Source organism: Melozone crissalis, unplaced genomic scaffold (assembly GCF_028551555.1).
Source record: "Melozone crissalis strain CALT ecotype California unplaced genomic scaffold, PUWL_Pcris_2 ptg000005l_1, whole genome shotgun sequence".
NCBI lineage: Eukaryota > Metazoa > Chordata > Aves > Passeriformes > Passerellidae > Melozone > Melozone crissalis.
The window spans coordinates 48,077,921-48,101,428 of NW_026535783.1; the positions used below are offsets into that span (position 1 = coordinate 48,077,921).

General features: G+C 41.6%; 1 protein-coding gene and 1 long non-coding RNA gene across 2 annotated transcripts in view; one reads left to right on the forward strand and one right to left on the reverse strand.

Annotated features, from left to right (window-relative positions):
• Positions 1 to 678: 678 nt before the first annotated feature.
• LOC128945374 (uncharacterized) lies at positions 679 to 23,270 on the reverse strand. The gene is made up of 3 exons (XR_008483874.1): positions 23,200 to 23,270; positions 8,131 to 8,279; positions 679 to 1,130 (listed from the first exon to the last, which is right to left on the reverse strand). It is a non-coding gene; the product is annotated as an uncharacterized LOC128945374 (long non-coding RNA).
• MAP1B (microtubule associated protein 1B) overlaps positions 23,051 to 23,508 on the forward strand; it is a 66,772-nt gene continuing 66,314 nt past the window's right edge. The window contains exon 1 of the mRNA XM_054289107.1: positions 23,051 to 23,269. Within this exon, the coding sequence (XP_054145082.1) occupies positions 23,092 to 23,269 (178 nt within the window). The 5' untranslated portion in view covers positions 23,051 to 23,091. The remainder of the gene's footprint in view (positions 23,270 to 23,508) is intronic.

Sequence of the window (23,508 nt, forward strand, 5' to 3'; positions counted from 1 at the left end):
GGAAGAGAATAGCCTTTATAAAAGCTTGGTGGGGTGGTAGAGATGTGGGTTGGCAGAGGGCAAACTGACTGTTCAGGGTAAGACAAGCCCGTTCCTCTGGAAGCCAACTGCCCAAGAAGCCATAAGCCTAGCTCCTCCTGGGAAAGCAGTGTGAGTCCAGTTCTGAAGTCTGAAAATAGGAGCTGTATAAGAGGAAAAATGGCATCGTCTGTTACATTTTTAGTCGCCATTTTATTTAAGCTGCTACTAGAAAATATCATTTGAGGGGTTACTCAATGTATTTGTTTTCTTCTAACATAAATCCAAATAAATAACTCATGCATTAGATATATTAAGACTTTAAAATTTTCAATTAATCCTGTGAAAATTCTATTTTCCCTGTAGATAAGTGTTTTTTATAATAATTAATAACAAACATGCTGAAACCAGAGATTGGATTTTTATTACTACCTTTCTCTCATGAATGACCAGATATACACTTTTAAAATGCCTCTCAAATACTGTTATTCCTATTAAAATTTATGTGTAGATGAATATATTTGAAAAACGCGGTGTGTGTGTGTGTGTGTATACTTGTGCACACACACAGAGACAGCACATGCATGCAGATACACATAGTAGTTTCTCTACATATCACATGTATAAAAATATACATAAAGAACCACAGTGCAAGTGTACAGTGTTTATTTTTAGCATGGCTAAAACAAAGGCACCCTGATGGGACAGAAAGAGAACCATGAACAAACTACTGTACAGGAATCAGCTGTTTCATCCACATGTATCAGGCAATTCTCACTCCTTTTTGAAACACAGTGCTGTCTTGAACATGCAGGTTAGGAGGAGGCAGATGGTGAGTTAAATTGAGATTAAACACAGCTAATCTACATGAACACCCTCTCAGGTTACCCTTGTTTTCTTCTCTTCTTCATGCATCTATTTGTTTGGGGGAATTGTTAAATTCTATTATTGGCAGAAATATGTTGGCCTTGAACACTGCACAGCTCATGCTTTTGTAGGAAGAGCCAGGACCGAGCCAGAGAAGGACATTTTCATCTGTGTGAAGTAGTCACTGTTCTTTTATTACAGATTTCTGCCACATCCACCACCAAATCATTCACCCTGGAAGTGAGCTAGTGGATAATAAAAAACCAGAAATGAATAATGATAGTAATCATAAAGTATACCTGTGTGTATAATGAAGTAAAACTGAATAATTCAACCAGAGCATATTTTTTTCCCAAGGAAGCTACATGCTTCTAGCCAGGTGGAATGTAAGCAAAGTTTTGTGACCTCTGTGTGAGGGTCTCCCTGCTCAATATAGCACAATGTAAACCATATTTTCTTTATCCTGGCAGACTTTCTTGAAGACTGGGAAATTAGAGGCTTATGATTTTTGAGTGGCTATGAACATAGGCTGAATTTCACAGGAATTTTTTATTCCCAGTTCTTTTGCAATAGATGTATTCTCTGAACTTTCCCAGATCATGGGGTGGGCAGCATACCCACAAATACACACATTAAACTAGGAACTGGCTTCATGCCTTCAAAAAAAAAAAAAAAAAAAAAAAAAAAAAAAAACAACAGGAAAACACTGCTGGGATGTGTCAGACTTCAAATTCCTACTGACCCCTGGGTGCAAAATCCAGGGAGTCTGCAATATGCATGTATCAGGGATCACCTCATATCCTGCCTGACACTCTGTTTTTCACACTGTTGGAGTTTCAGCATGAGAAAAGGCTGTTGTCCAGCCTGGCTACAGCTGCAGGACAAGTACAAGGGGATGGACAGGGGGCTGCACAGCCACTGGGGTCTCCTGTTCTTCCAGATGTGCATGGGGCTTGTGTGTATGGACGTGAGGTAACACAGATATTTCCATATCTTCCCCTCCTCAGTCTGTACAGCAAAGAACAAGCCTGACTTCAGACACACAGCACCTCAGAGGGTGGGGAAAAGGGATGATCTTGAAAGGCTGTAGAGTAAAATGCATCTAACACAGAAGATGGATGTGCAGTGGGAAAAAAGTGAATATAGGACTGCTGTTTTTCTTATCATTAGAGTCACATTGGAAGCTTCCACAGTATTGTTTAGCCTTAAGAGCGGCGGGGACATCCTAGTCAGCTCTGTGTCCATGGGCTTTGCCCATGTGCAATGCTGTACACATGCTGTACCCCTCTGGGGAGACCTCTGTGCCTACACAGAGCTGCCCTGCCAGCTCCTCAGACAGAGCTGCTTCTGGGTGCCACCTCAGCCTGAGCTGCCAGCTCTGGGAGATTCAACCATCCCCAAAGCAAAAACTGAGCACCTGCTCCAGTGAAACCTCTAGACTGACACTATGTTATAATAATGCATATTATCTTGGTTCAAAAGGCCATTATTGTTTGAAGGCCTTAAAGTCTGAAAAGCAGGGATCAGTCAGCTCTTCAGAAATCTCAGAGTCAGTTCAGACCGTGCAAGAGCTCCTTTTTAAAAATTCTGGCAGATGGATTTTCTCTGCCCTGTATCCTAGATTTTTCTGAACCTCTTCTGACAGCTCAGTGTAGTCTCAGAATAGCATCACAAAGTGGAAACTCAGCACTGTTTCTTATTTCATGAAAAAAGATTTGACAAGTGATGTAGATATTAAGATCGAATCCAGTCTCATCATGATTCTTTCATGAATCTTCTGACCTGACTGCTACTAAACTTTGTCTGGCTGTGCAATTAAATAATGCCTGCTCAAGGGATGGGATTAGTAAATAAGTGTATGTCTGACCAGTGTAATTTGAAAGCAGTGCCTAGTCTCACACTGATGTGATTGGCTGTGGACAATAAGACAGTGGCCGTGTTTTTTTCTGACAGAATAAAGACTGCTCTGTAAATTGGTTTCATTCCAGTGCATCCAACTGCTCCCTGCCTCCTCTTGAATCCATTGAAAAGCAAATTCTTTTACATAACTCAATAAATAAAAGATTTGGCCAGTATTTTGGAATTCAAACATTTCATTTATTTTCTATTACTTTAATCCAAACACATGTCACAGAAGCTGCAGTTGCTGTGAATCAGTGTGTTACTACTGAGATATGAAGCATATGTGCCTGTGCCTTGAAAGAAAGCACCACTTCTTTGTAGATGTTTTCATTCTGTGAGTTAAAGCTTAAAAAAATGCATTAAATCTAAAAGGTAAACACCATTTATCAGTAAAACACAATATGATCATCCATTTTGACAGCCAAGTGATATCTCTTACTTATACCTTATGCATCCAACGTTTTTTTTTTTTAATTATTGCATTTCCAACATTGCCAGCAGAAGCAGGAATGTGAAACCTGGGAAATTAAGACCTCTGGGTTTTGGCAAACTACATGAAAGGCTTTACTACATTGGTACTGAATAACGAATCATACCACTCAAGAGTCTATTAATGGGCTCCTTTTCAGTGAATCAAAACAAGTCCATAAGATAGCCATTGAAGAAATAAGGAAAAAGGACAAATACAATGGTCTCATCATGGTTCGAATTTATCATGAAAAATGAACAAATAGCCTGTCTTCTTTCTTAAAAGGAAAGGAAACAAGGTACCCATAAAGGTAGGGGTATTAAAATGTTCCTTTCCAGGACCTCAGTTCATAAGAGCACGATTGCTGGGTATAAAAATCAAAATTACAAGGACCATCATGCCACAAACAAGAAAGTCCATCATCAGCCTCCTGGGATATCATTACACTGATGGAGGACAAAATCAAAATGGTCTGGATAGTTTTTTTCAGAGTTGTACTCATGGCATCCATCCAACAACACCCGCATTACCTAGCATTCAAATTAAAGGGGAACTGTCAAATATCTCATGGAATCTTATCTCATGGCATCTTACTTTATTTTTTCAAATGTTGAATGCTGTTATACACATATATCAAGCATGTAGACGGCCTTAAACCACATTTTTTTTAGCAATCTCATCCATCACTACCATATCTTTTTTCTTTTTTTTTTTTTTTTTTGGAGGAGGAGTGGGGTTGGTTCAATGGAAAAGAAGGAACAATAATTATGAAGGATTTAAGTGAAAGCAAAATGCCGTTCATTGCATATGCCCCTTGTTTGTAACAAAAGAAGGAATAGAGTATTTCTTCTATATTAATATTGTTACTGTAACATAAATCTATATTCTGTTCTATTAATGCATTACCAACAGAAAGAGACCTAAGGAGAATCTCCATTCCTTTTTGGATGTGGGGGGAAAGAGCTGAACTGAACTATGTTCAGTTTTGGGCAGCTCACTAAAAGGAAAGGGGTGCTGGAGCATGTCCAGAGAAGGACAATGAAGCTGGGAAAAGGTCTGGAGCACAAGTCCTGTGAGGAGCAGCTGAGGGAGCTGAGGGTGTTTAGCCTGGTGAAGAGGCGGCTCGGAGTTGGGGTGGGGTGCGAAATGTGACTTACCACACTCCACAACTACCTAAAAAGTTGTAGAGACATGAGGATCAGGCTCTTTTCCTAAAGTAACAAGTGACAGGACAAGAGGAAATGGGGTGAAGTTTCACCAGGGGAGGTTTAGATTGTATACTAGGAAAAATTCCTGCACTGAAAGGGCTGTTAAACATTGCAAAAGGCTCCCCAGGGTAGTGGATGAGTGACAATCCCTGGAGGTATTTAAGATGTGTAGATGTGGCACTTAGAGATTTGGTTTATCTGAGGACTTTACAGCGTTGGCCTTAACAATCTTAAAGGTCTTTTTCAACCTAACCTTCTATGACCATTCTATGTATATCCACTTTTCCACTTTCAGATGTATTTTTCAGCAATTAGATGTAGACTACTAAATTGCTATTCTGTACACCCTGTGTCCTGATTACCAAATACTTTTCTTGGACATATGCTTATTAAAAAGATTGTAAATTTACTGGATTACAGATTACACTGGAAAATACAAGTGAACATACATTCATTTAATACAATATAGAAACCATCTTCATCATTTATCTAATAAAAAGAAACCCATTTCAGTTGATGCCCCTTTGTAATGTCCCTGCCAAACCATTTCCATCTGAACCAAAATAATTGCATTGATCACCATGGCATCACTCTTATTCTCTAATGGACCTGGAAATAGATCTGGGCCTCATCTACAGATGTGCTTGCCCAAGCCTGAAGTAACTGTTTCAGAAACTCAAATCTGTTACTTCACCAAAGCTGATTCTTTGTTGAAAGTAAATTCATGAAAGAAATTGCTGTGCTTTGATTAGGCAAAAATATCCAGCAACTGAAATAATTCAAGATAAGAGATCAGAGTTAGAGATATTACTCCTTCCCCTTTGGGGTTGAAAGAGTCCGTGATAATATAAAACAAAGAAGCTGTATGGCTCTTGCTTTCTTAATGTCCTGCCTCTGTTCCCTGATCATTTGGAATTTGGCATGTAATTAATCTTTTAAGTTCATGATGCTACAAGGACATAACCAAAAAGCGATATTTGGCCCGAAACAGAGTATTCCCAAGTGAAGGTCTGGGGCTTCATACACTTATTTTTTGGATGAGAGTATACAGATTTGACATTTTTTAGCATGTTGAGGGAATTGCATGTAACCCAAGGCTTTGTCTGGAATATTAACCATTACAGAATGATTGTGTTTGGAAACGATCTTACAGATCAAACACAGTCTCTACTATGGGCAGAGACCAGGTTGCCCAAAGCCCCATCCAGCCTGGCCTTGAGCAGTTCTTGAACACATATCTTTATTGCTGCTGAGTAGCAAGGCAGTCATGCCATGTCAACTCTGTGCTGTGCCTCCTTAGGTACAGAGTGAGGGTCACATCCTTTTCTGGGGTTGGTCCATTCCAAAACCAATGATATTGTTGTGTGCATTGTACAGGCTCTGTGTTTCATCAGGGAGGTGTTGTAATGATTCTTCCTGTTCTAGCTGCAATAATCCAAATAAAAGCATTCCATCTAAAAGTGTGTGTGAGCTGTGAAGATGCATGATATTGGGTTTCAGGGAGTAATATAACAGTGTTGGGTCAGTATTTCTAATATAACTGGAGACTACTGAAAATTGAAGAATAAACTATTGTCAGTGAGCAGTAAATTATGAGAACTGTTCTAGCTATAGAGTAAACAAGGAACAAATTTTATTATCAGGTTCTGTGAATGTGTTTTTTTCTCTGTGAATGTTCTGTGTGAAAACTCATGGTTTGAATTACTAGGCAAGCCTTTTTTATGGTGACCTTGATTTCAGGATTGCTTTGATTTTTCTCAGGTGTTGAAATAAACCGATAATATTCCTTTCAGCTAATAACTACAGGGAAGCTCTTAGTTCATTGTATCAGGCTTCTCAAAAATCCCTTTGTCCAAGTTCTGTCATAGAAAGATGACACTGAATTTAAGAACTAAAAAAGTTTATTTTAATTTGGTAATCTTTACTCTTTCCTGAAAATTTACACTAATTGTTTGGTTTTTATTCTTTTTGCATCATTCTGAATAGAGTATTTCTGTTCTCAACTTATTGGTGACCTTACCCTTAGTCTGACTTCTATTTTGCCAGCTTGGAACTGCTATGTTCAGAAGTAACTGGGGGCTACTGACCAATCTCAGATCAATACTCCAGTGGAGACAATAACATTCATCACTGTTGTAGCATTTCTAGGTGTTTTTTTACCAATATTGAATCCAACTAATAGCACTGAAAAGTTATGGCATTTGAAGAATCCAAGGAAAATTGCTAAAGAAATTAGCTCTTGCAGGAGAAAATCTGTAACTCATGGCAAAGTCCTTCTGTCACCTGAAGTATAGGATAATAGGATTTAAATTATCATCTAGGATGCACCTAGATGCATTCATCTTAACAGTTCATTTCACAGGGGTGGATATGTGATCTTTGTATGGACACAGATTTTAAGTTGGTTCCTGTGTGAAAAACACAGTGCAGGAAAAGGAGTTGGGAGACAATGATAGCCTGTAGCTCATCAAATATTTATATTTTTCAAGACTACAAAAGCAGTGATTCACCCTGTGGTACATCAGAAAAGAACTGGGGCTTGGCTTGTTACACCTTCCAGGCAGTAATTGGATGCCGACAGTAATCAGCAGTCGGTGGGGAGCTTCTGAGGATGCCTGCTGGAGAGGCTTATTGTTTTCAAAGCCCAGTTTCTATCTTGAGAGAAGGAGGGAGCCGAGTTGTGCTGCATCACTCTCCTTGCAATCTGTTCTGGCACAACTCCCTGCACTGTGTGAGGGAGTTCAGCCGTCCTCCAGCATAGCCTTCCGATAAGAGACAGGACTAAGGGAGTCTGAGGACTCAAAGCACAACAGCAGAAAAAAGTGAAAATATTGACAAGCTTTTAGGAGGTGAAGGAATGGAATTTTTAAATAAGTGTTCTGTTTTGTACAAGACTGATGCTAGAATGCAACACTAACCTATTTTCATAACAAGGTATGCATTAGAAGTCTCAAGGCTCCCCATTTCTCTGATCCAGGTAAAATGCAAGAAAAACAAAAAAGGTAAAGGAAATCTTGAATGCTGCTGTTTGAAAAAAGCAATTTTCCTTACCTACATCAAAGAGACTACTCTCTGTCTAGCTGAGCTGATTGTTAGCTTTGCTTTATCATCACTGCTGAGCCTTCAGTTGGATGGGGTCCTAGTGCTAAAAGCCTGAAACTTCCAGAGAAGGAGCACTTTTGGCATCATTTGCTGATGGTATAGCACCTTTCAAGGCAACTTGCTTATAAGCAATCAAAGTGGAAATTTCTTTAGAGCCAGGTGGTACAGACTGTGCCTGTCTTCTGCAGCCACCTGCAGAGCTCTGGTTTTAAACCAGCTTTTAAGCCCATCACACCACCAAGGAGAGCAGCACAGCAGGAAAATCTTCATTTGTCTTTATTTTTCCAATCCATTCTCATATTATGTTTCATGGAAAGCATTGGACAGCATTTTCACTTAGGGTTATGATAGTAAATTAAAACTTAAAGCAGGGGATTTTATCTGTGCTCTCCAGTGTTACACATTGTGGCAAACCTTTTGATAACTAAGAGAAGTCACATTGGGCTAGCAACAGAGTAGTTATAGGCTGCATTTCTTTTAAGCTGTCAGGGAAGTAAGAAGCAGCATAGCTATTCATGACAGGTCTAGAGCCGGGAAAAGGAGAGTTATGATAGCTCCACTTACCTTGTCCAGCTCTGCCCTTGGAAACACAGTTCATAAGGCTCTGGTGACTGTGTTTCTATAGAGATCATGCCTTTGCCATTTGCCCTTTCACTTTGCTGTCAGCAACTTCCATGAATGAAGCTTGCCCAAAGATTTCTGCTAAGGGTTTTCTCTAAGATGGAGAGTTTATACGGCATTTAAATACATATTCAGACACCCTTCTTACTAATTGTTGCACTGAAGTTTTCCAGGTTTATGATTTCCCAAACATCTTTCATAAATTTTTCTCTCACACAACTGATTTAAATGACAGGTTAATACTGTACACCTCCAACCTGTGTGCAGGCTCACAAACTCTATACTTGCAGCACTTAGCTATTTTTCTTGCAGCCCAGATATTGATCAGTTATCCCAATTTTTTCCTTTTTAAAATTTTTTGACAGACCTTATGGTCACAGGTGAGAAATCAAATGGCATCTTCTGTCACCACGTGGTCCCTCTGCTGTAATTCACCAGACCAAGGCTTGTGCAAGAGCAAGCCATTGTTCGAGAGCACCTAAACCAGCCTACAAGTCAGCCAGGCAATTGACATTACCACTGCATGTTTCAAATTCCCTTTTGTGTTACAGAAAATGGCAAAGACTTGTGGAATTTGAGCTCTCTCTCCAGATGGGTTTCAAAGAGCATGGGACTGTCATGATCACACTGTCTGTCTGAATTTTGTGTTGATACGTTTTCTGAATTTGCATTCTGAACTGTTGAGAATGTAGTACAAAATGATGTTCCAGAGGCAACAATCAAGGCAAAAATGCTTAAAGCCCTTCAGTCATTAAGAAGAGAAAATCAATTTTCCTTCCAACACCTTATTGGACAGTTAAGTTTAGATGAAACTCATCAATGAAACCACTGAACAAGTGTCAAAATGTTCATGCTCTTCAGTTCAGTTACTGTCCTAGTTCCAGCCAGGACAGGGTTAACTTTTGCAGTACCCCGGAGAGGGCACATCTCGGACTTGGGGTTATTCTAGACCACTTTACATCATTGCCAGGGGCAGGGGAAAGGGACTCTCTTCTGAGGAGAAGGGGTTCTTTCCTGTTGAGGAAGCATGGCAGAGGAATGGAGAGTAGTTGAGTGGCATCAGTTAGGAGCTGGATGGAGCAATCGAGGTGGTGTGGCTGTGGTCAGGTCAAGCTCTTCAGTGAGCAAGTGAATTACTCTCTCTTTCGTACACTATTTTATTTATACTGTTGCTGTCAGTGTTTGTTTTCTTATCTCATTGCTGTTTCCAGTAAATTGTTCTCACCTCAACCCTTAACCTTTTGTTGCCTCCAATTCTCCTCTCCATCCTGTGCAGGAGAGGGGAGGAGGAAGGGGAGCAAGCAAGAAGCAACATGGTTTGGAAAGTCTCAGTGGAAGCTCTAAGCTGGGGAGTATCATTCCTAAATCACAACATGCATCAATAACAATATTTTCTAAGAAACAATGAGTTGTCATCCGCTGAGCAACCAAAACTACTTCAGCCTTCATGCAAAACTAGTAACTCAGTTACTTTTCCTATACAACAAAAAAGCTTAAATTTTTTTTCAAGTAACTTTTATTTTTTTGGCATCTAATTTAGTGTCCTGAATGTTTCAGCTTCCTCAGTTCCCACTATAACAGAAGGAGGAAAGTGGATACTCCTGCACTGTGCTTCTCACAGCACCCCAGTTAGGCTTTTGCTCTGAACGCCATCTCCTCTCCTGACAGTACACAGAACAGAAATTAGGAAGGATTTATTAGGAGTATATAAAAAAATATCCTCCCTTATTAGAAATTCACATTTAGTGTCTTTCTTAGAGAACATGACTATTCTCAATACTCATGGTGAATTTTCAAGCTTAACTTGTCATGGCTACTGTTGGGAAATCCTGATGTGTTCATTACCTAATGCACATGAATTAAGTAGCAATACAAAAGGATCAATCATTGTGTTCTTAAGGTTGCAATGAAAAAAAGAAATGAAGTTATTCATTTGGTCCTGATTAGACAAATACTACAAATTTTAACCTGGCAGTATCTTGAAGCCACAAAACCACCACACAAGAATTGTCATCCCAGGGAAACAACTGTGATTTTTGCTGTGACTTCATCATGGACCAAGTTGGTCTCAGTATGAGCAAAGGCTTGGAAAGGTACACAAATAAATTTGAAAATCAAGGCTATATTTGATTAAACTGGACATCAGAGGATGAAGTATCCAGACTGAGGATATCACATTTTCTGGAAATGTAACCTTTTATGATATTTTAATTGATTTGACAAAATAAGTTTTACTAGAAATAAAAAGACTAGAAGCTATTCAGATAAATTTGCACATATTTACAGTTATGAAATCTTAAGCAGATTTATAACTTCTGGCTCATACATACCTTATTCCTTAGGCATATCCTATGCCTATACAAAAATGCTGCTTTTTTCTTCCCCTTCCTCCTGAAACACCTGCAGCCGGTCTCAGCTTATCACAACACCCACAGCTGCATTTGGGGCTCTGCCTGCTGACTAAGGGCCTGTTGTTAAGTCTTGGGCCGTTTAGCTCTATCAGTCATTAAGACAGCAGCAATATTCACCCCTGGCCATTATCACTTACTCAATATCAGTTTAGTTACTCAGGAGATGAAATCTTACCAGCGTGATTAGTGTGTGATAACCACAGATCTGCAAGCCCATCAGATCATTTCCTAACACTATCCATGATAGGTGTAAAAATAATTCTTCCAGGTGGTTCAAAGCAGTTGGCTGTGTGCCTAACAACTCACTGAGGCATTGTGGGATTGCATAATAAAATACTACTTGTCATGTAGTATTTTAATTATTGTTATCAGCTTCCAGAATTTCAGTAAACTGGGCGTACTGCATAATGAATTTATACTAAGCCAGAGGCATTGTATCACAAGTAAAAAGAGAGCTATGCTGCTGGATATTTTACTGGACGTACTATTGTACCAACAGAGTAAACTTTTTAGTCTCTCAGGAAAACATTAAAAAATATGAGTTTAAGGTAGACTTTTCTTCAGCATGCCTGGATCTTAAAGTCTGTGAAAATTATAAAGTCACAATATAATAAATTCATTTTGTTAATATTATCACAGCCTGCTTAGAATTTATCTAGAGAGTAGATAAAATGACCCCTCAGGTTAGGAGACTGCAAAAGGAGGATCATCCTCTCGCGTTACATAATTTCACTTTCACTCCCTTGCACATGAACATCTCCCTCCTTTTCCAATCAGTGACATCAAAAGCACAAATACTTAAGGTAAAAACTCACAAACAGCTGAGCAACACTAGCAGAAACTTCCTTAAAATCAAAATATACATGTAGGAAATTGGGTGGAAGAAAATTAATGTAAACTAAAACCTAGAGAAAAAGCACTTCTTACTTTACTGTTCTTGAAGAATTTATATCCACCTTTTCAAACAGCTTTCCAAAGCCAAGAAAATCTGTGGTTTATACATGAAAAAACAGAAGAATAATGAGGGCCAACTATATTACATCTTTGGGACACAGGTAAAATACATAATTTCCCTTGGCAGGTGGGCTCCTTTCATTGTTTGAGAATCATTTAAGCTTACACTGCACACTAAAATAATACTTTATCAATTTTTACTGCCAATAACAGCAGAGGAAAAATTCAGTTCTTGGAAGATCAGCTGGTTTTATTCTGGTTTATTTATCATGAGGAGAACTTTATGATAATGTTAATTAAATACTCAGTGCAAAATATTACTATAGATGCATCAACCCAAAATAGCCCAGGTTGGCTTTCAGTGTTTGTTAGATTCTGGTGTATGTTTTCCTGCTCATGCTCAGAAAAAAACCCAAAACAAAATAAAAAAACCCCTCAACCTCCCCCCCCCCACCAAAAAAACCCAAACCAACAAAACAAAGCTCAACTAAAACAAATCAAGAAAAACAACAAAACAAATAAATCCTGAAAAACACAACCAATGAACAAAACAACAACAAAAACCCCAAGAAAAACAGGACAAAAAGGAAAAACTTTTAAGTGGGAATTTATGCTGAAGACACTGAAAACAATTCTCATGGAATGAAAATGTTAGTGGCTACCCCAATCTGGAGATACACTAGACCCTTGTCATTAGTCCTTTTGCACTTGCTGCTGTGCAATAATGGATGCACAGACTAAGCCACCAGTGACACGACGCAGAGATAGAGGGAGGCAGGGGTCTGCAAGCAATCCTGAGAAATTTCTCAATTCATGAAGATCACAGCGCACTCAGTCCAGAAATGCTTACTCAGAAGAGCATCCCCATTAGCTTTTGGCCCTGGACCCAGAGGATGTTGGCGCTGCTTGAAGAGAAGCTGTTGGGCAGGAGGCTGTATAGCAATCCTGGGACATGACACCGTGCCCTTGCTTTGCACAACCAGTTCTGCTGGCTCCAGAAGGGGCTTCTGTGTCCTTTGTAGCCACATGGGAATCTTCAGGTGCCCTCTCAGTGCTGACTGCATGGCCACTGCTCTGCTCCATGGGGAACACAGATAACCATGGCTGCAAGAAATCATTCTACTTGTTGAAGGGGATGCCGGGGCACGCCTTGACCTACACATTGTGCAATGCCCTGGGTTTTGCAGGGCTGAAGGGGAATTGTACCAGAACCACCCTTCTTGCTCTTCTTCCCCAAATGATGAATTCCTATGCGGTTATTTGCAAGAAGAATGCATGGGAAGAGAAGTGATTATATTTAATGTTTGTTTCAACACCTACTGTATCTGTCCAAATCTCTTCCTACATTCCTTCCTTTATTTTTGTAATTACTTTCTAATTTCAATTGACAATATCATGACCCTCTTGCTAATCACCTCTTTGCTCTTACTCTACTTTTCCTCCAGAGACTGCAGCCTGAGAAGAGGAACTATATGTGTTTTAACATGAGGTTGCACAGCATCAGATGCATCCTTTTCAGCCAAAGTAAACATGACTCTTCCCTGATTTCATGTTCTTCTTCGGAAACTTTTTATCCTAAAAATATTCCACAGCCTTGATATTTACCCCCTTTATGTGCTGGATGCTAGCAGAACATGGGCTTTGCATGCCAACAATTCTGTTTGGAGCCAGACTGCCATGCTAGCCTCCTAACTAGGAAAGCCAATGGCAAAACAATCTTACCATCAACCTTGATCATCCTTAAAAAAATCCTAAAAAATAGGGGCATAAAACCTAGACTTCAGAAAATATTCTGTGGGAGAAAATAACTCCCTGTCCATTTTATTAGAACTTCATCAGTGTTCTTTGCACTTCATCTCTGTCAGGTTTCACCTCAGCTGACAACAAAGCCCCACACACCTGTTCATTCGCTCCCTCACCAGCATGATGGGGAGAGAATTGGAAGGGTAAAACCAGAAAATTCGTGCATTGAGATAAAGATAATTTAATAGGTAAAGCGAACACCTCATGAACAAGCAAAGAATTAATTCACTGCTTTCCATGGGCAAGCCGTCTTCAAGAAAAGCAAGGCTCCATCATGCGTAAAAGTGACTTGGGAAGACAAATGCCATGATTTTGAACATATTCACTTTCCTTCATCTTCCCCCAGCTTTACATCTTGAGCATGATGCCATATGGTCTGGGATGGTCTGGGATATCTGTGTGGTCAGTTGAGGTCAGCTATTCCAGCTGTGTCCCCTTCCAACTCCTTCTACACTCCCAGCCCCCGCTCTGGTGGGGCGGTGTGAGGAGCAGAAAAGGCTTTGGCAGAAAGCATGGCTCAGCAATAATGAAAATATCTCTACATTGTCTACACCGTTTTCAGCACAAATCCAAAACACAGCTCTATAGCAGCTACTGTGGAAAAAAATTAACTCTATCTCTGCCAAAACCAGCAGTGTCTCCCAATCTTTTCTTCCATTAATTCCTCTGCAGTACTTTATGCAGTAAGGTGGCTTTGGCAGTTTTCTTTAGATGGAGACTTACTGGTCCTTCTACCACAGTTTTAATTTAGTTTTCTGTAAAAGTGGCCATGGACAGCTGCTTTATACTCTCTACTGAGTTTGTTACTATCAAATCAGATTGAGACATTAACTGAACCCAAGGAAAATGATGTGGCCAAACTGGAAGACTGAGCCTATAGCCTGAGATGTCAAAAAAGCAAGAGGTAATCAGAGACTCCTCTGGAGACAAGCAAACATTTTCTTTGAATGACTCATCTATAATGACTTTAATGCTCTTAAAAATACAATGTATAAATGCACAAATTTAGCAAAAACCAATTTTATGACCCATATGTCATAGGGATTTTTTTGAGTGCTTTCTCTCAGTGATAACAAAATCCACTGTGACTGAACCTACTCAACACAAATTATCCAAAGGAAGCATACAGGGTTTGTGGTAAGGATATCCAGATAAATAAAACTGTTCCCTCCTGTTACAGAGTCAACACATTGTGGTTTGTGGAAACAGGATTTTCTCAGGGAAATATGAAAAAACAGTTCTGACCATGTGTTGCCAAAATACAGTGCCTCTGTATTACCCAAAAATGGAGATTACACTCTATCTATGCAATATATATCCATGACTTTGCTTGGAAAGGATATAGTAATTCATGCCTTTTCACCGAGTGCAATGGCACTTTGTGTTATCCCAGAAATAGCAACATTTCTGTGCTGCTGCGGTAGAAGATGTAAAAAGTAGTATTACCAGTATTACTGGGAGGAGAAAGAGGTTTTTCTTGTATCATTTATGTGATATACATGAGTATATACTATTGTTGCACATAATGATAATATAATAGCTGCTATCTCTAAAGTATGCCTGAGGATAACCGCATTAAAATAGATCAGGTTAATACAAATCTTGCCTACCTTGAGCTTTGAAGAGCTACTCTACCCTTTCAAATTCAGAATTCAAAATGGTTTTGGAACCAGCATAAGGAGAAGTTAGAAAAAAACACCACAATACAAGAAGTTCAAGATATCTTAGGGAAAATTGAATGGAATATTTAATAGAAATATAGGATAACCTAACTTGGAAAGGACCCATAACAGTCATTGAATCCAACTCCTGACCTGGCACAGGACAACCTCAAAAACCAGACTATAAATATCTGGAAAAGAACATTTTTAAAAATTGCTTATTTTCTGCATTTTGTAATGTACTTGGTCATGGATCTATATTCCTGCGCTGGAAATCATACTTTTCAGTATTGCTCTATTTCCTTTGCAAATAATGAGAAACAACAAAATTTCCTTGTATTTCAAAAATATAGCACCACTCTAGAATAACCCAAAGAGGTTATCATGCAACTTCTGGCAAGAAAATTGCATTATAAGCTGACAAAAAATCAGGTCAACTTTTAGGAGGCAATCATGGCATACTCTGCCTATCCTATAGCATGGCTCCAGCTCCACAAGGACTCTTGCACTGGGGCACTGCCATGGCAGGACTAAAAGGCACACCCCTGGGCACAAAGCAAACACTGATGGTGAACCCTTGTATTAGAATGCCCAGTGGTGGTGGTCTCTGTCCACTCCTGAAACAGGAGCCCCTTAGCAAAATGCTCAGGTTTCTGAGCTCTCTTGGCATCCCTGCTGTACACCCTCCACTCAGGCTTTTCAGTAAATTCTGCAGTGCAACTCTTAGTCAGCACATCTCAACCTACTGCAAAACCAATCACTAGGAATGACTTGTTAACTTAAAGAGCACCCTTAAATCATCTGTACTTTGTGTCAGCCTATTGGAGTGCCTGGGGCAAACAAATACAAAAAACCTCAGAAAACAAAGGGAAACAAACAAATAAACTAACAAACGCAAAAATTATGCTGCAAAATCATACAAATAGTAACATTGCTATTAAGCCAAAAAAATGAAGTGCATAAAAGGGGAAAGGAACCAGATGGTCCGTCATGTAGGTGGTCTCCTACAAATTCCAACTGTGGAATTTGTTTTGAGATACATATAAAATTAAGTCAACCATTTCTACCATTTATGCTGCTCGAATATCAAGTTCTATTGAAAATGTATGAGGCTTGTGGTAGTTGAAACACTTTAAGGATGGGATGATTGTAACAGCAGGACTACAGGCTACATCAGTAGAATGGCTAAACACTGTTTAGGCAGTATCAGAGTCACAAACTATTCTTTTAGGAATAGGGCTCATCATAACTTTCAACATAATAAGAACGAAAGGCTGCATCAAAGTCCTTGAATGCTCAAAAAGTCCTGGGCAGGGGTGCAAAATGATGCACCACTCTAGTTGCAGCTATGCAATACATGAAATTGCTGCAGCCTTGGAGAGTTGTGATGCCTCCAGTGTAGGACCAGGGTCTGTTGGACCTTTCCAGTAGGAAGATGGAGCTGTTCCCCAGATTCTGTGTTTGGAAGCCTGTCAGTGCACTGTATGAAATTATGCTTGCCTAGATTTCTTCCTTTCTATTCTCTGTGCAGTAGCAATTTGTCATTTCTATTGTAGAGTGCTTGAGAGAACAGGACCCTAGTAAAATAATAATTTCAAAGCAATCCTAAAGAACTAGCAGAGTTGGCAGGTAACCTCTGAAAAGTATTGTAAGGCATGTCTTAAAATGACCTGAAAATATTATGTAAAATATCTACTTGCTGTTTAGTTACCAGAGGCAGCTTCAAACAGTTCAGCTTGGAGAGAAAATAACAACAAAAATAAACAAACAAAAACAAACCACAAAAAACCTCCCAAACAAACAAAAACCCCACCTTTTTCTTTAGAGCACCTCCATGTGCTTTTGTCACTTGATATCTAGGATGGAGCAGCACGTGGCCAACAGCTAATGTTTTCATTATTTTACATTTTTCATATTCATTGATATTTTTCTCCTTTGTGCCTGTAGTGATTTAAGGGACTAACAGCTTGGCTGATGGTCCTCCAGCACGCACAGGGTGTGCTGCCAATGCAGACAGGTTTTGGGCAGCCTGTGGCCAGGCTGCACAGGGGGCTCAGGGTAGCCAACAGCCCCGTGCAGGAACTCCCAGCTCCCAGCTACCCCCAAACCAGGCAAATGATAGTGTATGTGTAGCCATCTAAACCCATGGCCTGATTTGTCTCCCCTCTTAAGTCAAGACTGAGCTCTAAAACTAGCTTGAAAGGAAGCACATGTGGACCATAGGGTTCTTCAGGTCGGTATGATAGGAGATTACTTGTTTTTTACCCCTAGCACCCAAATTAAAGTCTGTAACTTGCAGTCCTTCAATAAGAATTAAAACTCTGACAAATTCAGCTCCTGAAACCCTAACTATATCCCACATTTTCAGAACATTCTCTCTCTTGTTCAGAAGAGTTGACAACTGAGCCCTGAGCTCAAAGCATGCTCAAAACTACTGCCTGATTCCAACCACTTTGTCTTACCATTGTTTTTGCAGCTGATGATGCTTTAATTATCCAACCAGATTTGTGGTACAATGAGTACCATTGCCTTCAATACTTTTATTATCATTTATTGCTGAATTTTAAGCACTATCCTAATTAGTAAAAATTACTTAAAACGGCTGTATTTTCCCTCCAACAGTGGAGAAGCAATCATTTTATTTTCATGAAAAGCTACATGTTCTGTTCATAGCAAATTTCAGGATAAAATTATGCAAAATAATTATTTTTTAATTTGTCTCTTTTTAATAGTCCAGGGGAAAATCTTTTTCTTTTAATTTAGTTCTTATTGCAGTTAAAGAAAGTACTTTTTTCTTTTTTCACTTCTAATTTTTTTTCCACTGAAGTAAAAGAAGGAAATTACTCTGATAAAAAATTATAAATGTTTCCACTGGGAAGTAACGCAAAATGTTACATGGTGTTATTTTTCTCTCACTTCAAGACAGAAAGCTAAAAGTGAGAAAAAATGTTATTTTTAAAAGCAATAGTGTTGCTTTCTCCACTTTTTTTTAATATGTAACTTCTCCTTTTCTGTGGAGAAAGTGGAAGGAGTGGGAAACAGATGAAATACCAATTGAAATGGATATTTTACAATAACCAAATAGCAGCTTTTTCTACTTTGAAATTTAAAAAGTAATCACAAAAATTGAACTAATATTTTTAAAATACCTGAAACGAATGTTGGTCAAGTAATTTTTATTTTCCATGTAGTTAAAGATAAAGCCTGCCACCCTAAAATGTAAAGTATTTCCCAAGAGTCTCTCATGGACTCCAAGTCTGCTCATGCAGGTACAGTTCTCTCTGGTGACCCTGGCTATTGCCTTATCTCTGCTGCAGGAGGAGCTCCTCTGGCAGCACCAGCTTGAGGATGTTAGAGATGAAGATGCTTCCCTGCCTAAAAAAATGAGGGAAGGCAGGAGGAATTGTCTCCATGAACCACATGCCCAGGTGTTGGCAGGGAAGGGCTCATGACTAATCACACCATGGCCAGCAGCTGCAGGGTGACACTTCTGCCCTGCTGGGGCCAGGGTGACATGCTGACTGTCCCTCTGCACCTGTGCTGCTGCTGCAGGCCCTGCTGAGTTGCCCCAAAGGAACAATGCACTGAGGAGACCCTGAAAGGTTAAGGTTGGACCACATGGGGATGGCAGATTGCAGAAAATGGAGGCATGGTGGAGTGGGTATATTGAGAATGATGGTCAGATTGGGAAGGCGCCAGGTAAGGTACACAGTGTTATAGGTATTGTCTGCTATAGTATTGGTTGCATATTCCTGACTTCATCATACATCAGAAGTAGCCCAGAATGGTGGTGGTCTCTATCCATGGAGATATTCAAACCCCACTGAACATAGCTCTCAGAAACCTACCATTGGCTTGAGCAGGGGAATTAGACAAAATGACTTTCAGAGGCGCCTTCCAACCAGCCATTCTGTGATTCTGTCACCTCAGGCCTAGGCTGCCAAATCTCCATCTCTAGAAGTTAGGCCTTCCTCCCTATCCTTAAGAAATCCTACTGATGTGAGGAATGTCCTTCATGACATATTGTGCAATCCTCAGACTGGCATTTCTCTCAATGAAGACAGTTCAATTTCAGTAAAGTTCTTAAATTCAAAAACTCACAGCATATCCTGAGTTGGAAGGGATCCATGACGACCACTGAAGTCTAAATCCTGGCCCTGCACAGGACACGCCAAGAATACACCATGTGCCTGAGGGTGCTGTCCAAATAATTCTTGAACTATCAGTCTTGGTGCTGTTCCAGCTTCTCTGGGGAGCCTCTACCAGTGCTCTGCCAGCCTCTGGGTGAAGGACCTTTTCCTGATATCCAACCTAAACCTCCCCTGACACAACTTCATGCAATTCCCTTGGGTCCTATCACTGGTCAGCACAGAGAAGAGATCAGTGTCTGTCCCTGCTCTTCCGCTCATGAGGAATCTGTAACTGCAATGTTGTCTCCCCTCAGTGTCCTCCAGACTGAACAGACCTCAGCTGTTCCTCATAGGCCTTCGCCTCAAGGCCCTTCAGCATCCTCATGGCCTTCCTTTGGACACTCTCCAATAGTTTTATATTTCACTCTTACTTTGGCACCCAGAGCTGCCCCCAGTACTCGAGGTGAGGCTGCCCTGCTCAGAGCAGAGCAGGACAATCCCCTTCCTTGCTCGGCTGGTGATGCTGTGCGTGATGTCCCCAGGACACGAGTGGCCCTCCTGGCTGCCTGACTCATATGCAACCCCAGGTCCATCTCCACAGTGCTGCTCTCCAACCTCTTGTTCTCCAGTCTGTATGTCAATTGGTGTGAAGCAATCCATATGGATATGTATTTCTTTCATGGTAGGGATGACACTTGACCTGAGACAAAGGGCCAGTCTAAAGTCTTGTACATCACTGAAACTTTATTTAAAATTTGAAGTTTGGACTTGAATGAAGCTTGAATATTAGCAGGTAACAAATGGCACATACTACCAAGAAGCATGTCTTAAACTTCAAGCACTTTATTTGAACTGCCTCTTTAAAAAATACAACATCTAAAAAATACAGCTTTGCATACACTATTTGACCACATTCAGCTGTGGGACTCCAATTTGGTATTGAACATAATAAAGCAACAAAATCAAACCAAGACAATCAAAAGCTAGACAGGTGCAGATCTCAATCACTGTCTCTTTGAAACAGTAAGGTATATTCCACAGTCCATGAACGTTGCTGTTTCTTCTACTGAGGGGGCATAGGTCTGTGATTTAGCTGCAGATAGGCAGGTGGTATCACTCTCAAACAGTGGGGGTCACAGGACACTAAGTTAGCCTTGTGCAGCATATCTCCACATTTCACTCAGCAGTGGACCTGATGCTCCATATTGCAAAATATAAATTAGTGTCCAGGTAGGGAAAGATGATAACAAACAAATCTACCTGACTGAGATCCTGACAAGGCAAGACACAGCATGAGCAGTAGCTATGGAGCTGGGACCCTGCAGCTTCCTCAGAGATATGTTCTGGAGGATAAAGCACCTTTCCCATCTACCTTCCATCCCAGATGGGGCAGCAAATGCTTGTGAACAGACAAGGCTAGAGGTCTGCATCCTTTGCAGAGGTTAGCACAAGACCCTTTTTTTCCAAAGACAACCTCTTGTCCATGGGGTTTTAATGGGTGACACATCACCCATCACAAGACAGTTTGACTGTAACAGTTCATCTTTTATCATACCATGTTCTAACTGCGTGTTATTTCACACTGCAGTATAAAATAGAGGACTAGCTGAGCAGGCTATTTCAAATGTAACTGTATCACCTACCTGTATGTAAGAATTTTATTCTCTGATAAAATGCATTCTTTCCAGCTCTTTTCAAATTCACAGGCATCTTTCCAGCTATTTCCTTAAAATAAGAAAGTGGTTAAAAGTACATATAGCGCCTTTTGAGTACTGATGTGCATTTCTCTGACTAACCTGCTGAGTTGTGAGCTAAGTAATTGTTTTATCTTTATGTCCAGGAGCCAGCATCTGTCTATTCTGCAACCAGCTGGCAAGACCCCTTGGCAAGTCCCTTCCATGCTTGAGAGACTAGCTGCTCTTACTGGTGGTTGGCATAAAGGCATATCCCAAAACTACAGATTGCAGTGACAGAAGCCTGAAGCTGGCTTTCTCCAGTGGGTACCACATGGCAAGTCTTGAAGGTATCTATAATTATGATAAATTATTAGGAAGGGGGTCGTATCAGGAAAGGCTACAGGGGATGGACATTATTTCAAAGTAGGCCTCTATACCATCCCATGGAAACTGAGAGGAAAGAGCAAATCACAGTGGGGTCCAGATTAGCAGGGGTATCCCAAGAGGAACACACTGTGCCTTTGAATACCTTGCAAACCTTAAAACTGCTGCTAGCTCTTCTGCATCTACGCCATTGTATTTGCTCTATCAGCAGTGTCAGCTCCAGTGAAGAATGAGCACTGCTGCTCTTTACCACTGTGTCATCTCAGCCGCCTGACATGGCTGTGAAAACGCTTGTCCGCACTCCACAACCTTCAGAATAACGGCAGTTCAGGAAAAGTACTTTGGATGCAACATCCAAACACACCACACTGCGTAAGCCAAGACTCTGAGTGCTGTATTTATGCAGAGGAACTATTCATATCAAAACCACTAGGTGCTATAGACAGATACAACACTATGGACCAGCACTTAAAATGATGCTGTTCTAACCTTTGTGGGTTGATACTGTGGCCTCTAGGCTAGTAAGACAGAAAAAACTTAGGAGTGACAACCTGAAATGCATGTGAATTAGTCCACTGTGCCCTGGAACAAAATACAAAGAAGACAAGGCTGATTTACTGGCTCATCCAGGCAAGCACTTTGCTCCTGAGCAGTAGGCAGAGAATTTGCACTCCCAGCACTGTAAGAAGCTGCAGACAGAGGAAGTGTCTTAGTCAGGGACAAGAGGTTATCTTAAAAAACAAGCTATAAAAGTTTATATCCTTTCCTATGACACAGTGAAATTTATCCCACATCACTTGGGCCATATAAACAAGATGCTTAGTGTAAACGAGTGGCTTGCTTATGTTAGTAAAGTGAGAGGAACATCTCAGACATCACATTTGACTTCTCCATCCATTGTTAGGAGAGAGCAAGACACTTTTCAGAGGTGGTTATCACTGAGTACTAGGGTGTAGATACTAATATCTATGAGAAGAGAAATGAAATCTTTGGTCCTGTCATTGCGTAAGTTTTCTGCTATCATTGCTCCCTGGAGATGCTTGAGCCCAGTCAACATCACTTATCAAAGCCGTCTGAATTTCTGCAGCTTTGAATAAGCTAAGACTAGAGGTTTCAGCATGTTGTCCAAAACCAGTGTTTTTCTGGTGTCATGTATCTGTGGGCATTGAATATGTGCACAAGGGCTATATGTGAAGTATCTTATCGAATTAACTGCTCTGAAATTTAAAAAGTAAGAAAGAACATTTAGATTGCTAGGTGAGGGTGTGTGTTTAAGTATGACTCAAATTTTGCTGCAGTGGTACAGCAAGATGTAGGAGAGGACAACTGGCTTTGGGCAGTGGCACTGCTTTTTCATCCGATTCTGGGGCGCTGCTGGAACCCGATGGCGGCTTTCCCGCATGAGCTCAGCAGGTCTGCCAGGCCATCACCTGCGGCTCCTCATCGCCCTGTGTTAAGGGACGGGCCTAGGGGTAACCGGCCCGGGCAGGGTGAAGCCCCGTACGGGCACGGGGAGCAGGGACGCGGGGGGCGCGGGCCCAGGGGTCCCCGGCCGGGCCGGGCGCCAGGCGCGGGGCGCACCCCTTGGCGTCCCTTCGGGGCGTTGTTCGCCCCCCCGCGTCCTTCCTGCTTCCGGGGGCCGCCGCGGGGAGGATTTGCCGCAGATGACATCAGCTGTGGATGCTGGAAAGGCGGCGGCGGCGCGGAGGATGCGCCGGCTCCCCCCCTTCCTCCTCCTCCTCCTCACCAGGTCCCTGCCCTGCACCGTCTCCGTATAAAAGAGCCGCCGCCTCCCCACCCGCCCTCACTCCCTCCCTGCCGCCTGCGGAGCTGCCACCGAGCGGCCCCTCTGCGCTCAGCGCCCCGGAGCCGCGGGGCGGAGGCGATGGCCACCGTAGTGGTGGAAGCCGATTCGGAGCCCTCCTGCAGCATCCCCAACCCGACCTCCACCTCGCCCAGTCTCTCCCACCGCTTCCTAGACAGCAAGTTTTACCTGCTGGTGGTCATCGGCGAGCTGGTGACCGAGGAGCACCTGCGGCGGGCCATCACCAACATCGAGCGAGGTGAGGCGGCGGGAGCCGGGGCGCCGCAAGCAGCGCCGCGACATCCCCCGCCGGCGCCCTGGCCCTCCCTGGGCGCGGCCGGGAGCCGGGATAGCCCCCGAACCGCATCCCGCCGAGCCGCGGGCTACGGCTCTTTATTCCCCGGGGGGTCCCGCCGCAATCGCCCACCCCCCCCCCCCACCCCCCCCCCGTTCCCCCGCGGGGTGCGGGCGCTGCGGAGCGGGGTGCGGGAGCCGCAG